Source organism: Drosophila kikkawai, chromosome 3L, assembly GCF_030179895.1.
Source record: "Drosophila kikkawai strain 14028-0561.14 chromosome 3L, DkikHiC1v2, whole genome shotgun sequence".
Taxonomy (NCBI): Eukaryota; Metazoa; Arthropoda; class Insecta; order Diptera; family Drosophilidae; genus Drosophila; species Drosophila kikkawai.
The window spans coordinates 7,783,689-7,798,433 of record NC_091730.1 but is presented as its reverse complement, the minus strand read 5'-3'; the positions used below and the strand labels follow the sequence as shown (position 1 = coordinate 7,798,433).

The window sequence follows — 14,745 nt, the reverse complement described above, 5'->3', positions numbered from 1 at the left end:
CCGGAGCAACCGAAGATGTCGTACCGCGGATATGAACAGCTGGTCGTGGAGCAGCAAGGAAAGCTGCTGGTGGTGAAATTCAACAATCCGCGGAAGAAGAACTGCATCAACAGGTCCGCCTACCAGGAGATCACCCGGGTTCTAACGGAGGTCAACGGCGATGAGGGCGTGGCTATCTTGGTGTTCACCGGCGTGGGAGAGTACTTTACGGCCGGCAATGATCTATCACAGTCGGGCCAAACGGATGATATTAACGAGTTCCTCAGGCAGTCCAATGCTATTTTCAAGGCCATGGTCTTGAGCTTCGTCAACTGCAAAAAGGTTGTGATTGCCCTGGTCAACGGACCGGCCATTGGCATAGGAGCCACTATTGTGGGACTGAGCGATGTGGCCTGGTGCTCTGACACCGTAAGTTTACAAGAAATCTTTTAACATTGCATAAATAAACAATGATTGTCTTACAGGCCTATTTCCTCGCCCCCTTCACCAAGTTGGGCCTGGTGCCGGAGGGTGGCTCCTCCTTTATGTTTCCCTTCATCCTGGGCCGATCCAAGGCCTCCGAAGTCTTGCTCCTGAACGAACCTCTTTCCGCCTCGGAGGCCTACCACTTCAACTTTGTCTCGCGCATTTACAAGTCCAACGAAGTGGACTCTGTAATCTGGCCCAAGTTGCGGCAGTATGCCGAGCTACCTCCAAACTCGCTGCTGCAGGGCAAACGTCTAATAAATGAGGGATTCCTGGAGAGCCTCCTAAAGGCCAATGATTCCGAGTGTCGCCAGCTGCTAGAGAGTTTCCAGCATCCGGAGTTTTTCCAGGCAATCATGGATTTTGCCAGTCGGAAAAGCCAGTCGAAGCTGTAAATGTTTGTTGAGTAACTATAACTACTGCCAGAATAGCTGATAATTAGTGACTGGAGGTAAGACTTGTTCTACATTGATTCCGATTATATTACTGAACCGTTAAATTTATATTTAATTGATCTGATATTTAAAGTGCAAATATCTTATGTATTATATTGAAATATATTTTGATTCAGGTTTGAAAGGCCTGATTGATGTACATTGTACATTGTACAAAATGGTCTATTACAAAAAATGTGACTAAAGGGATTGAAATCTTTTAGAAAGTTTTACGAAACTATTTTGAAACATCTTCTGTAGGACATACATAAGCAAAATTTAATTACTTTAAATAAAAACAATTTATTATTAATAGAACGTAGCAGTCCGGCAACATTGCTCCTAAGGTTCGAGCGTCTGGCAACTCTGCCTAGTCGATAGGCAAAATATCGATTTTTCGCGCTGAATTTAAAACACTTTCTGTACTCATTTATAGTTCACTTTATTTTTGCCTAGTCGATAGGCAAAATATCGATTTTTCGCGCTGAATTTAAAACACTTTCTGTACTCATTTATAGTTCACTTTATTTTTGCATACATACGAGTATTCATTTATTAACATATCATTTGACCGATGCTTCTGTTCATTGTGTGTGTGTGTGTGTGTGTATGTATATAATATGTATATGACAGTATTATTTATATTAGTTCAACATTGAGTAGTTTTCCACACACACAGGATAGCTGCTGTTTCCTCTCCGCAAAAAGCTTAAGTTATGCCAGCCCCGCTTGTGATAATGAACTCGTTCGTAGTGACTTAGATTACATTATGCTTTACATTCCTGTATCACCTAGATCTCTAGGCTCTGACATACTGTCTGACATTCTTCTGCTAGGGAAATTCGTTGGCCTCTCTTCTCCTCCTTCTCGGTTTGTCGGAGTACTGTACTCCTAGCTTAGCTTAGACTTAATCCTAGGCGTGCCTGCTCATGTACAAATTGATGATAGACGTAGAAACATATCTATAATAGCCAGTTAAACTTAGGCTGCGTTTTTAGTTATTTCTAATAACTGCCCTATCCAAAATTCAAATACTTTACAATTAATCAACAAAAAGTGCTACAGGATAAACGATGTTCTCTCGTTTCATATTGTTTACTCCCACTTAACCTACACCTATGGAAATAATCGGGAACCTTAGCTAAAGTCCCCTCTAAACCTACTCGCAGTCAACTGGAGGAGTGCCAGGAGATGGAGCATCATGACCAGATGCCACCATGTGGCCTGAACCACTCCAGCGGCACCATGATGCAGTTCGGCAAAGCTTTCGCCTGTAACAGGGAACATGGTTTATTGAAAAGGGTTAATTTTTTTGCAGATTTTTTAGATTTACCATTCAGAATGTGCACCACAATGGTAAAGTTCTGGTAGTCGCTAATGGAGCACGTATAGTTGCCAGAATCCGTTTTGCTAATCTTGGCTATGGAGAGCGTTGAGTTGGCTCCATCCTCCATCAGTTCCGTTTTGACGCTAGAAATTCCAAAGAGAAGGTTTATATTTAAATATGAGACATGAAAATTTAATATTCTGTAATTTTTCCTTACCTCACTCCCCCTCGAGTTACATCATAGTTGAGGATGTTGTCGATGTGCTTCCAAAAGACCACAGAACTGGTCATGGCCACATTTCGCACCACACAGGACAACTGCAGGGTGGAGTCTATCTCGTAGTACTTCTCCTGGAGAGGATCACCCACCTCGTCCACTATCATCACCTTGGGAGCTGTGCAAAGTCCCCCAATTATCATCAATTTAAAGTATACTTTGTAAAGGTTTATATATTTACCATTCACATGCAGGTTTATTTGGATGACGCGGGGCGGATGGGTCGAGATCTGGCACTCGTATATGGCCTCATCGTCCTTCTTTACATTGGTTATCTTTAGTCGCCAGTTGTTGGGGTATTGAAACTCCATTTTGTAGCGTTTATCACCCGTGTACGTGTGCATGCCCACGGTGAGCAGGTCCAGGGCATTATCCTCCTCCTGCGTGTTGTGGCGCACCCAAGAGACCTAATATAATGGCAGAGGAGAGATTGTTTTATTTAATAACAGGAATCATACAGGATATTAGTAATATGTTATTTATTTATACATCTTTGGCCACCGAAGCATCATAAAATTTAAGCTTTTCAAAGATTTTTTCTTTATAGTTTTTTATAAAGTCTTTTAAATTAAAACACACTATATAAAATATATTTAAATATTTTTGTTTAACTTATTCTAAGCTAACAGTAAATGGTTTATATGAAGCTGACATTCATATAAACCCTTTTCTTTTAGATTAGAGTAAGTTAAAAGTCTTAAAAATATATTAAAAATGTATTTATAATTATAGTATTTTAAAATAATATTATTTCGGTAGGGAAAATATAAATATTAATTATAAAATAGACACCTAATTTTCTTAGTATTAATTAAAGTTAGTCCTTAAATAAAATAAAAAAGTCCCCAAATACAACTTACAGTCTTATCCTGCAGCAGCGAAATCCTGCAGTTTAGGTGGATGCTGGAGCCAGCCTGCACGGTGAGATTGGTGGCCTGACCCACTCGCTGCATATCCTCAAAGTGGGGTCCATACCTGCGTGATTACCAGGTAGATGTACAGACTTCTTACCAAGAGATTTCCCACTCACCTCTGATCGTGATGGTGATGCTTATTAGCCGAAGAGAACGTATCAAAGATATAGTTCAGCATGGGAGCATCTGTCTTCTGGCCCTTGGGCAGCGGATGCTTGCTGTCCACCTTGACGGCGGAGGTGCGCACATTGCTGCTTCGATTCCTCGCTGGTTCCGTGGGGCCAACCACCGCTGAGGAGCCATTGGATGAGCTCATCGCTGTGGCCACTGTAGCCGGCACTAAGGCATTTACTTTTTGGCTGCCGATCTGCTGGAAGGAGTTCTTACGCCCCGAAGCAGAGGAATCCGGACTGGTCTTGGGCACCACCGTGCCAACGGCTTCTGCCTGCAGGGATAGCGATGCCAAGTCCTGGGATTTACCTCCAGGGAGGATCGCGGCTAACGCCGTAGATGTCTGAGCCTCCTCCGGGATGACGTAATCGGCATCCATGCCATCGTCCGACTCCGATTCCTCCTCAACGGCCCGACTGGTCCCATCCGCTGGAAAGGAGTTATCGATTTCATTCGAATCTGGATACGGTCCGGGGTGGAGAGACAGAGAAAGAGAGAGAGAGGGAAGGAGGGAGGGAGAACATCGAGGGGAAAGTTGAGAATTGATGACATGGCTCAGGCACTCATGTGTGTGTATATATAGGTTTGTATGCTAATGCCAAGTCTGGCGCTGGCTGTGGGGGAGTTTGTTTATTCGTTGAGAGTACACTGAGACAACCTCCTGGGATTATACAAATGTTTAGTTTTGGACCACCGAAAGCAAACAATGGAATATTTGGCCTGTCATCCGTTGTAACCCAATTTGTCAAACTGCATTTTCCCTTTTTTTTGGCTGGTTGCTCGGTACGAGGTATTGTGTGGCTTTTAAGTTTGATTTAGTTTCGTTTAGTTATCCTGATTTTCTAACAGAAAACGGTTTAGTTTGAAAAGAAAATATAGAGCTCAGATTGTTTTATTTTAACTTTATTAATTGGAAACAAAAACCATCCACTGGGGTTTAAATTAAATATTTATTTTTTCTGTTCACTTCTTTTTTCTGTTTACTTAAAGACAGGGTTTTTTAAGTAATTAATTAAGCAAGCTTAAAAGTGCTTGACATAAATTTGTTTATATATTAAAGAATTAAGAGGAGTCTATTTTTAGCTTAAGCTAGTTTAAAAGCGCTGGGCATATATTTATTAATTAAAGAATTAAGAGGAGTATACTTTCAGTTATTTGAAAATATATAACTCACTATGAAAATTATGTTTTCTTAATTTTAAATACCAAATATAAAAATTCTAGGCTGCGAAAAACCAAAAGCTTGTTTAAAGAATTTTAGTAGTTAATATTAATAGAAAACGTATAATAACTTTATATTTCAAATGCCATAAATTTTATTTAAATATTCAAAACAAACTTAAAAGAAAGTAATACCTTTTATCTGCATTTTCTCTCGCAATTCTCCTTAAATAATTTATGTAAATATAAACTATGAGTCAGAAAAAATAACTGACATGTGTCAAGAGCTTTCAAAAGACTTGCAGGGTTTCCCTTAATGGAATAACTTTTTATTTTAGTTGTGAACTATAAATTGAAACTAGTTTATAAATAGTTAAAATATTAATATGTATGCATACAAATAAGCAGCCCTTTTTAAAGTTAAAGTATTTAAAATTAGGCCTAGGTTGCTTTGGTTTTTTTCAAACCCCAAGTAACAGTAATTTAAATGTGCCTAAACTACTCAAAATTAATCAGAATTATATTCCTTTTTTCATAATTGAACTTTACAAAATCATTTCTGTCACATAAAATATATAATTAACTAGTTTAATAATGTTTAAAGCAAGCACATTCATATCTATACCTCACATATGTATATTATTTTCTCAGTTAAATACATATTACAAAAAATAAAAACATTTTCTTCCATTTATCAAAGCATTATAATTTATATAATTTAACTTCAGTGCTAACCACATCATCTTGATTAAAGACAAATCCAAGGCATGTCAGAAATGAATTGTAAAATGCATTTTAGACACCCAAGCAAATAGACAATAGCTCCTGCCACCCTTCGGCAGTCGGCAGGATAATTGAAAACCAATTATATAATTATGCATTAACCGACGCCGCACGCCCCCACTGAGAAACTTGGAAACCTGGAAAACTTGAGTAGCAATTTCGCAATTTGCTTACCGTAACTGCTCCGTAACGTGGACAGCAGAGGGGGAGGCGAAGCCGAGGGCGTGGCTGTGGATGCGTTCTCCGTGGGAACTTTGGCAGTGACCGCATGTTCCAGAAGTGGTTCCATCTCATCCAGCCCCTGGATCCTGTTAACTGATTCGTAGATGGTCTTGGCCCGCACAAATCCGCCGCCCATGATCGTTGTGGTGAGGAGGAACAGCCTGATCAGATTGCGTGTGGAACATTCAATGGGTCGTCGCCGCCTCGCCGGGGAGCGGTGTCCCGAATATGCAGTGGCGTTTGCGGATGGAGACTTAGTGGCTTCTATCGTTGATTTAGTTCTGGGTCGCGCTTTTTGTGCTGGTTCATTCAAACGCATTTTGCAATCTGGAGTTGTCGGCTCTAACTAACGCACATTTGGCCAACTGCATTGGACTCGATTTCTAGACGCGAGCGCGACTTCTCCGATTTCTTTTCCGGTTTTTCTGGCCTGGTTTGGGGTCACCTACGGCGTCTCACGCACTTTGGCCATTTGTTTTTTCCCGTCCGGGTGGAGTCACGTAAATATCAACTTGATTAATTCGCATAAAGCAGGGATAAAGCCACTTTATCGTCGTATCCTTATTGATTAACTTAATATGTGCTCTAGGAACGATCGTTAGTTGGAAACAAAATCAGGATTCACTCTTCACTTTCACTTTCTTTTCGGTTTCGGTTTCGGGTTCCTTAAGAAGCGTTGACTTATACACACCCGATTATAATATGCACAGGGAGGAGGACAAGGGCAGTTGGGATCGATCAATTATTGGCGAATGCATTTGGCATTCGATTCATTCAGGTGCCTCATGCATTCATTCATTTCTCGGATGGCCCGTACTTTGCATCGAGTTGCAGTGCCATAAGGGACCGAAGCGAAGGCAGTCGGAAATAATCACAGCGAGAACTGCATCACGTACAATAGACGACACGGATTTGGTCGGGGACTCGGTATCGGACTGCGGCATCCGGCTCGCTGCGAGGAACGTCAACGCGCCTTAAGACTTCGCCAATGACTGGCCATCGAAAGTGAGGCAGGAACTTGGTCACGCTTGTTGTTAATGTCCTGTTCGTGGCTCGTCTCCGCTTCGTGTGGGTTTCGGCTACCCCACAGGATGCTCTCATTGCGCAGGTCCTGGTTTCGTTAAGTTACCACCCCTTCCTGTGGTGATTTCCTGCTCTGGGGGATATACCTTTTCGGAGTTCAGCAGGGGCGTGGAATTGTGGTGGTTTTCTTTCCGAAAGTTTGATTTTAAGGAGCAATGAAAGCAGTGTAAATAAATTGGTACAAATTTTGAAATAGTTCAGAAGAGGATTATACATTTATGCCTTTTAGCCATCACTTTCTCATTTGGCCTTTTATACCCTTAAGAAATAGACGCGTTATTTAAATCGGTATTTTTTTATAATTAAAATTTAAAAATGCCATAACTAACTCAAAAAGGATTTAATTCGAAAGTATTTATGTGGTAGTTTTTAAGTTTTAGGAAATCCAAATTTTTGTCGGTTTTTGATTATTTTAAAAATTAAAAAAAATGCCCAAATATGTCTTTAATTTAAACTATTTTAAGCCTTTGACTCTGAAAATATTTTATGTTTTTTTCAGACTAGACAGGACAAGGCAAAAATGAAAATTTTTTAACAAAAATGATATAAATCAGTATAAGCGTAAATTACAGCTTTAAGACAGAAATAGACTGAAGGATATACCAGTTCTAAAGGTGCAAGCAGTTGTGGCAGTGCGTTGAAAAGACGAGTAAACAGAGGTCCTTGGAAATCAAGTAGTTGAAACAGTACATAAGCGTATAAGAGAAGTAAGTGAAGGATAACCAGTTTAAAATTGTGATAAAATATAAGACAATATAGTTATAAGTGGTTAAAGCAGTTCATTAACATACCGAGCTACCGACTGAAGGATACGCCAGTTCCTGATGTGCAAGCAGTTAAGGCAGTGCGGTAGAATGACGAGTGAACGGAGGTCCTTGGGAAGCAAGTAGTTGAAGTAGCTCATCAGCGTATAAGAGAAGTAAGTGAAGTATAAGCAGTTAAAAACTGTGATAAAATATAAGAACTTGTAGTTATAAGTAGTTAAGGCAGTTCATATGCATATAACAGCAGTAAGTGGAGTATAAGAACAACCCCAGGACCTGGAAGCAGTTCAAAACTGTGATAAAATATAAGACCTTGTAGTTATAAGTAGTTAAGGCAGTCCATATGACCAACCACAGGACCTGGAAGCAGTTCAAAACTATTATACCATATAAGACACTGTCCTTATAAGCCTTATACTTTTGTTGCCATAACCAACAAGTCCTTTCAACAAGCTCCTTCCACCAGAGGGCGCCAAATAAAAACAGTCACAGTAAAACCTCCCTGTACCTTTCATCCCTCTCTAAGGACATCCTTCAAATACAAAAGAGAGCTTTGGTTCATTCCTCCCCATGAACACTGTATTTTTCGACCAATTTCAAGAAGAGGATTAATGGGCGTCTGGGCGTCTGGGCGAGCGATAACATGAGGGATGATTGGCCTGTGTGTTGTGGCTTGGACTCTTTCGGATGGACTCCGTCTTATCAGACGCGCGTGGATGCTGCTCGGTTGCAGACGTCTCGAATCAGCTGGCCAGTCGACGCGGAGTAAACGGGAACCGAGACAGCCTGCGGCCAGGCTTTCTCACCTGTGAAAATTAATCGCATCCTCAATTAGCAATCACACGGTTACCGCTGACAAGTGTTGCAGGTGCGATGCTAGCGACTGGCGAGGTCGCAGCCAAGTTCAGAGGCCACTGGCAACGATGACAACTGAGTGGGTGCCCCATGCGAAGACTCGAAAATATATGCACACGCCAGTATACATACAGACGGAGCGAAGGCAAATCTGCTTTTAGGTCACACAAAAGGCTCTCGCAGCAGCAGCAGCAACAGCACCATCGACAGGAGCAACAGTAGCAGCAGCAGCAGCAGCAGCAGCAAAGGAATTCCAAGAAAGAACCAACAAGTAAGCCAACAAATGCGGGCCTAGGCCCCCAGGACAAACTGAGCCCCGATTTGGGATATATTATGTGTGTGGCATACTCCCCTGAAATTCCCAGACTTGCAGGATTAAAGGTGAACTGAACCGCACAGGTACCTTTTAATTAAATAATGCACGAAGTCAATACAGGGTTTAATCAAAGGAAACTAAGAGCCAAACTTGGTTGTAAATTCATTAACTTTGAATGAGTTTAATTTCAATTTGAATTAAGTAACAGGATTTTCTTAAATTCTCTTTAATTAGTGTCACAATTGTAAATCCTATTCAAAACAAGGTGTTTGCAGGTGGCAGCCTCACGTTTAAATCAACCTTAAATACTTGAAACTATGCAAATACTTTGTTCAAGCGACAAGTTGCTGCCAGGCTTGTAAATTATTCATGAAATGCAAATATGTTGCATTTATTTAGCATGCATTTTTTATGACTAATGACCATGGGTTTGGAGTGTTGTTTTAAGTGTTTGCCAAGCTGCAGGATGCCTAAAGAGTGAAACGAGGATGCATTTATAATTATTTTTAAAAATAGAACAGAAAATAAAATAAAATAAAGAATTCAGAAATAAATCTAATATATGCAGTATTTAAAATTCAATGTTTGAAAATGAGAACTGAAAAACTAGCAAAACAAAAAACTCCTCTAAGAACTTGAAGTATACCCATTCAATTATATATTTTATGGTTTAATCTTTCTCTTTTTCTTTCTATCTTTTCCTAAGTTGAGTACAAAAATAAACTACCCAAAAATAACTCCCTTTCAGCTACGAATTTTGATACCAAAGTTAGAAAAAAAATCTACTTGGAAAATCTTTCTACAAAATCCTCTGCAATTAGCCCAAAAGCCAGCTGATGAATCCTATACAAGACTATATTTAGGCAGCTGGGCTTCATGATTCTTGAGTCTTGAGCCAAGCGTGTCAAGCACCGGCACTTGGCCAAAGCTGAGGACAGAGGACGCAGGCATTGTAAGCCTTGTTATCGGACTTTCGCCTGTCGTCCGGGAGCGTGCGTTTTGTTTGGCTTTAATTGCGGCTTTAGCCGACTTGAAGGAGTGTCGTTGTCGTCCGTCCATTCTTCTCGCCATTCTTTAAGGCCCGTCACGCGGTTGTCAGCCGCTTCAGCTATTCTCGGCGCTGGCATTGTGCCTTGGATTTTAATTGTTCAACACTCGGAGCCTGCACCGGCGCGCCACTGTCCAACGCCGCCAGCTCATGAATCCTCCGGATGAATCCGCCACCGCCGGAATCCTGCCACCTTCTTTTGCAAACAGCCCTGAACACGCATGATGGTGGCTGCTGCTGGGTGACCTTCTAGGGGACAACAGGTGGGGGAGGTGAGATTGTCGAACGTAGAGAGAGGGGAATAGGATAAATCTCCTGTTTTGCATTGAAACTGGTCTATAAACTTGGCTCAAACCCAACGCATTTTGTGCATTGAATTTGTGGTCACATTCCCATTGATTTATAGTAATGACGCAAAAGTTTTTATGAATGTTTTCTGATTTAAATTTTATGGCCAACTGTTTTTTATAGATTTATATGTTCCACTTTTAACATCAGTCTGACAGAGATTTATTTTATTTATGCAAATTTCCCCCTATATTCGTTAAAAATGTATGCAGCCTTTCAGTCAAAAATTTAAAATGCAAATCAAATGTATTAAAGCTTTTTTAATTAATTATGTTAATAGGCTTTAATTACTTTTGACACCATATTAAGTAGGTTATTCAGAGAATTGATCTGATTTTATAATAATATCCTGACGCTTGGCGCTTATAATTCCCAACTGGTTCTATACAGTTGTGTGTTACAGAAGTAATAAGGGTCTACGGTTAATGGTTAAAGTTTATAGTTAAACTCTAAAGTTAATTATTAATTTAAAAATTAGATTAATGGTCTACAAACTCTGTACATTTTCCGTTTGTAAATCAAATCCTTTCTTCTCACCTTTCCAGAATCAAAACTAGATGATATCCTTTCCAAGTAAATAGCATTCAAGAGCTATCGCCATGCCATCCCGTCGCTCCGGTGGCGGTGGCACCACCAAGAGGAAACACTCGCTGGGCAACCTGCGAAGGGCACATCCCGCCTCAGGGGCCACTTGGAATGTGCAGGTGGTGCGTGGCAAAATGTCCTCGAAGTGCCTGTGGCATGCCTGTCGGGCACTGATCCTGGGACTTACCCTAATGCTCCTTGGGGCCGGAATGGCCACCCTGGGCTACTACGCAGATCACTTGTCAATGGGTTCGGAAATCAGAGGCAATGTCACAGTGCGCGTGAAGAATGACCTAAAGGGCTTCCACCTGAACAATTTCGCCTATGTGGGTCCCATTGTCATGGGCTTCGGTGGTTTTATAGTCGTTGCCTCCTGTGTGATGACCTTCGAAGCCCGGGATTCCGCAGCCAAAGTGGTTCCAGCACGCCTGAGAGCTGGAGGAGGAGGCAGCAATAAGAATCCCTCGAGGAGTAACCAGGGGAGCTCTGCATCGCAGAGACGCGGGATGGGTGAGCATTGCCAGGGGATACAGATTTTAAATAATATTAATTAATAATTTAAATGTTTTCTTTAAAAGGTGCTCAGTACCAGTCCTCTAGGTGGGATCAGCACTTTGGGGTGTTCCGATCTTCGCCCGGCGATGGCCACCAGCAGCCACAGGCGGCCGGCATTTCGGCCACTCACCCACACCCGCATCCTCACCAGCAGCAGCCCTTCGACCGGGAGGCACTGACAGCCGAGCTGGTCAAATTTTCCAGATCGCTCAGGTATAATCCGGGGAGGTAGTGGGCAGGGGTGATCACCTCATGGGGGGCAGCTACAATAACATTTTTTGTTGTAAATTTTGTATAAATTCACTGATCCAATTGGCTATTTTTCGCTCTTCCCGCCCGCTTTTATCGCTTTAAACCGAATCTGAATCCAAAATCCGCATCCGCATCCCGCTTCCGCCACCATCAGCGCCTCCACTCGCTTCTGCCCGCAGTGGCGCCGCCTCTCGGGGGCCGGCTCCGCTCCGGATTTGTCCGGCGGCGGCAGCGGTGCTTCTGCTTCCGGTCCCGCTCATGCTCATGCCAACACCACCACCCACCACCACAATTCCACCATCACAGCCACCATAGCCAACGCCACTAATTACTACAATTTGCTCTCACTGAACAACCGCCTGTCGCCGCTGGAATGGGAACTGTATTGCTCGCATCGTCGCCATCGCCACCATCATCGTCACTCGCATCACTCACACTCGCACAAATCCTCGAGCAGTAGTGTGCGACGCGTGCGCCAGATGCGACCTGGTTCTGGCTCGGGATCGGGCTCGAATGCCGGCGGTGGAGGAGCTGGCTCCTCCTCGTCGACCAGAATTATAAGCAACTCATCCAGCCTGATCCAGCGAGCCACCAGGGAGTGCTCCCTGCTACAGCCACCGGCTGCGGGTCGCGTTTACTGGCAGGCCTCCTCCTTTGACGGCGGCAGTGGTCCGCCGCTGGTGGGGATTAGCTCGGGGGCTGAGAAGCGCAGCGAGCGGAACAAGCGCTCGGATACGGCCAAGAGGCATGTGCTAGCCCGCCAGAGACCCATCGAGCAGGAGGAGGCACGCGATCACAGTCGCAGTCCATTGGGACACAGGCGGTGAGTTTGTGTTGAAAACAAAATTCCAATTTTCATTCATTTTTGATTATAAATGTTTTTTGAGCTCATTTGAAATACTTTTAAAATGTATTAATATTTCTTTTGTATTAATTATGAATTTTTTAAGCATATATTAAGTTTTTTCCTTATGTTAATATTCCCAGAAACTCAACCATGTCGGACTCCTCGTATAGCGGCCGCTGGACGGCTCGCTGTGCGTCCATCGCCAGTCGTACCTCCAGCATTGAATCTCGGCGTGTCCAAGTGGATCTTCACAGTCCCGAGGTGATGCCCAAGTCGATTCTACGTTCGCCCAAGCGATATAGTAGCGGGCCCTCGGCCACGCCCTCCGTGGACAGGGAATTTCGGTAAGAGAATAACTTATTCATTTAATTAATTTAATAATTTACTTATTTTAAACAGAAGCCAGCTATCGGTTTGCTCTGAGCCGCCTCCGCCAGTGCGTCAGCTATCGGGACAGTCGAGCATGGAGCCTGCGGTGCCAGAGGAGTGTCTGGACCAGCAGCCGGAGGAGCAGCTGGTGTCGCAGCCGCAACCCAAGAACTCCTACGAGGAGATCACAGAACTGCAGCATCACACGAGCAGTCTACCGCCGAAAAAGGCCCGCCCGGGATTCCTGCCCCTGGCGTCTGCCCGCAGTGAACAGGAGGAGGATCAGAAGCCAGCGGCTGCTCCGCTCTATCGCAGCAACAGCTCACGCCAGTTCTACAGGCCCAAGAAGGGAGTGCCCAACGAGCGGGATGATTCCGTGTTCTACATACGCTCCATGGAACGGGGATTGGCCGGAGCTGGAGCTGGCGGAAGCGCGGATGAGCAGATGTACGACTCTTTGCGGGTCATCAACGAGAGGAGAACCACGCTCCTAAAAGCGGACTCGCAGAGCTCGCTGGGATCGGCGGAACGGAAACTGAGCAGTTTCTCCCTCAAAATGCCGGAGATAACGGAGCGGGAGAACTCTATTGATATCGATATGGATAATGAGGATCCACCACAACAGCCGTCGATGCCACCACCTACTCCGCCTCCTCCTCCTCCACCACCGCCGGTTCCTATACCCGCAGACCCGTCTGCAGATATCGAGCTTGGAGAAATCGATGACGACGATGATCTCTAGGAGCGAATGGCTCTTAACCCTTCGTAGTGTTTAGCCAGCAGCCATCGACAATTACTTTAGCAACTCGATTGATGTTTGTATATGTATTTTTGTGCGTGTGCGTGTCGTTTATTTTTATAACCCCTAGATCGTACCTAGATAAGTGTTATATTTACATGCATATATACCAGCAATAATCCCTGCGTTGCCTCGGGCCTAAGCAAAGAACTAACGAATCTTCAACGATGTCTATTAACTCGATTAACTAACTGATTAATTCCATTAACTTACTGTACAAATATCGGCAGTTGCGATCGAAATAGTAATATTTTTAATATTTTAAACCATTAATCTCTTGAGATTTATATTTTAACACTTAAATATCACTTATCCTATATGAAAATCTTAAAAAATCCCTTTCTTTTCAATTATTTTATATTATTTATTTGGATCGCAGCTGTCAGCACTAGTCTTCCTATTGTTAGAATATGAGATATATCATTACTGTTATTACTGGGCCCTGGATCTGGATCTGGTGGCCATATCATTGTTATCAATACTACATACTATATATTTATCGGTTACTGTTAAAAGCTAGTCTACAAGATGCGATCTAAATATGAAGGCGAGGCCGAATACATACCATGCTTGCGTATACCCTGTAAAAAGTACAATCAGCTTATAGTAAAGACTGATTAGGGAAATTGTTTTACAAATTGGTCGACAGCGAAATGGAAAATATGAGCAATGAAAAGCTACGAAATCTGGCATCGGAACACGGATTATGTTCGATACACACATACAAATACAGTGGGGGAATCACAGAAATCTCTTATGATTTTAAATCCATTTGCAATAAAATAACTCCTAGAGATTTCTGTAGGACCCCCGAAACTCTTTACGCTCTTAGTGTTACACCCAATACATTACAAGTACCTATACGATTATATATCTGAGTGTTTATTTTTAAGCAATTACAACGTTTCTTGTTCCATAAGTGTTAAAAAGCCACGAGCATTCAAAATGATGGAGTTAGTTGTAACGGAAGCCCTGTTGATGTGCAGCGAATTTTTGTAATAATGTTCATTGCATAATTAATATTGCATAAATAAAAGCAAACAATGTGTGTCTAAAATGTAATTTGAAAATTTGAAGATTTCTAGAAATCACACTTTAAACTTGGCGCTCTTCTGCAGCGTTGCCAGACATTTCAACACGCGATATCGATAACATGACGTTAGCGATTCC

At 42.6% G+C, this 14,745-nt stretch overlaps 3 protein-coding genes across 9 annotated transcripts; 2 read left to right on the top strand and 1 right to left on the bottom strand.

The window, feature by feature from the left end:
• Positions 1 to 15: 15 nt before the first annotated feature.
• On the top strand, positions 16 to 1,073 carry Dci (Dodecenoyl-CoA delta-isomerase). Its single transcript, XM_017165087.3, has 2 exons — positions 16 to 408; positions 465 to 1,073. Exons 1-2 carry the CDS (start codon positions 16 to 18, stop codon positions 858 to 860), a joined length of 789 nt encoding a protein of 262 aa, XP_017020576.1. The 3' UTR covers positions 861 to 1,073.
• Positions 1,074 to 1,432: 359 nt separating this feature from the next.
• dpr20 (defective proboscis extension response 20) lies at positions 1,433 to 7,761 on the bottom strand. Of its 5 annotated transcripts, none has more exons than XM_070285094.1 (8): positions 7,629 to 7,741; positions 5,707 to 7,096; positions 3,534 to 4,047; positions 3,364 to 3,478; positions 2,685 to 2,910; positions 2,444 to 2,621; positions 2,233 to 2,369; positions 1,433 to 2,170 (listed from the first exon to the last, which is right to left on the bottom strand). In XM_070285094.1, the coding sequence occupies exons 2-8, from the start codon at positions 6,071 to 6,073 to the stop codon at positions 2,037 to 2,039; spliced, it is 1,671 nt and encodes a 556-aa protein (XP_070141195.1). In that variant the 5' UTR covers positions 6,074 to 7,096; positions 7,629 to 7,741; the 3' UTR covers positions 1,433 to 2,036. The 5 variants fall into 5 exon arrangements, with proteins under 5 accessions (XP_070141195.1, XP_070141196.1, XP_017020575.1 ...); XM_070285095.1 differs by having other exon boundaries at positions 3,534 to 4,017; XM_017165086.3 differs by having other exon boundaries at positions 5,707 to 6,964; positions 7,629 to 7,697.
• Positions 7,762 to 10,767: 3,006 nt separating this feature from the next.
• On the top strand, positions 10,768 to 14,539 carry LOC108073451 (uncharacterized). Of its 3 annotated transcripts, none has more exons than XM_017165084.2 (5): positions 10,768 to 11,263; positions 11,332 to 11,521; positions 11,715 to 12,383; positions 12,548 to 12,751; positions 12,807 to 14,539. In XM_017165084.2, the coding sequence occupies exons 1-5, from the start codon at positions 10,768 to 10,770 to the stop codon at positions 13,516 to 13,518; spliced, it is 2,271 nt and encodes a 756-aa protein (XP_017020573.1). In that variant the 3' UTR covers positions 13,519 to 14,539. The 3 variants fall into 3 exon arrangements, with proteins under 3 accessions (XP_017020573.1, XP_041631160.1, XP_070141194.1); XM_041775226.2 differs by having other exon boundaries at positions 12,018 to 12,383; positions 12,807 to 14,538; XM_070285093.1 differs by lacking the exon at positions 11,715 to 12,383 and having other exon boundaries at positions 12,807 to 14,538.
• The last annotated feature ends 206 nt before the right edge of the window (positions 14,540 to 14,745 follow it).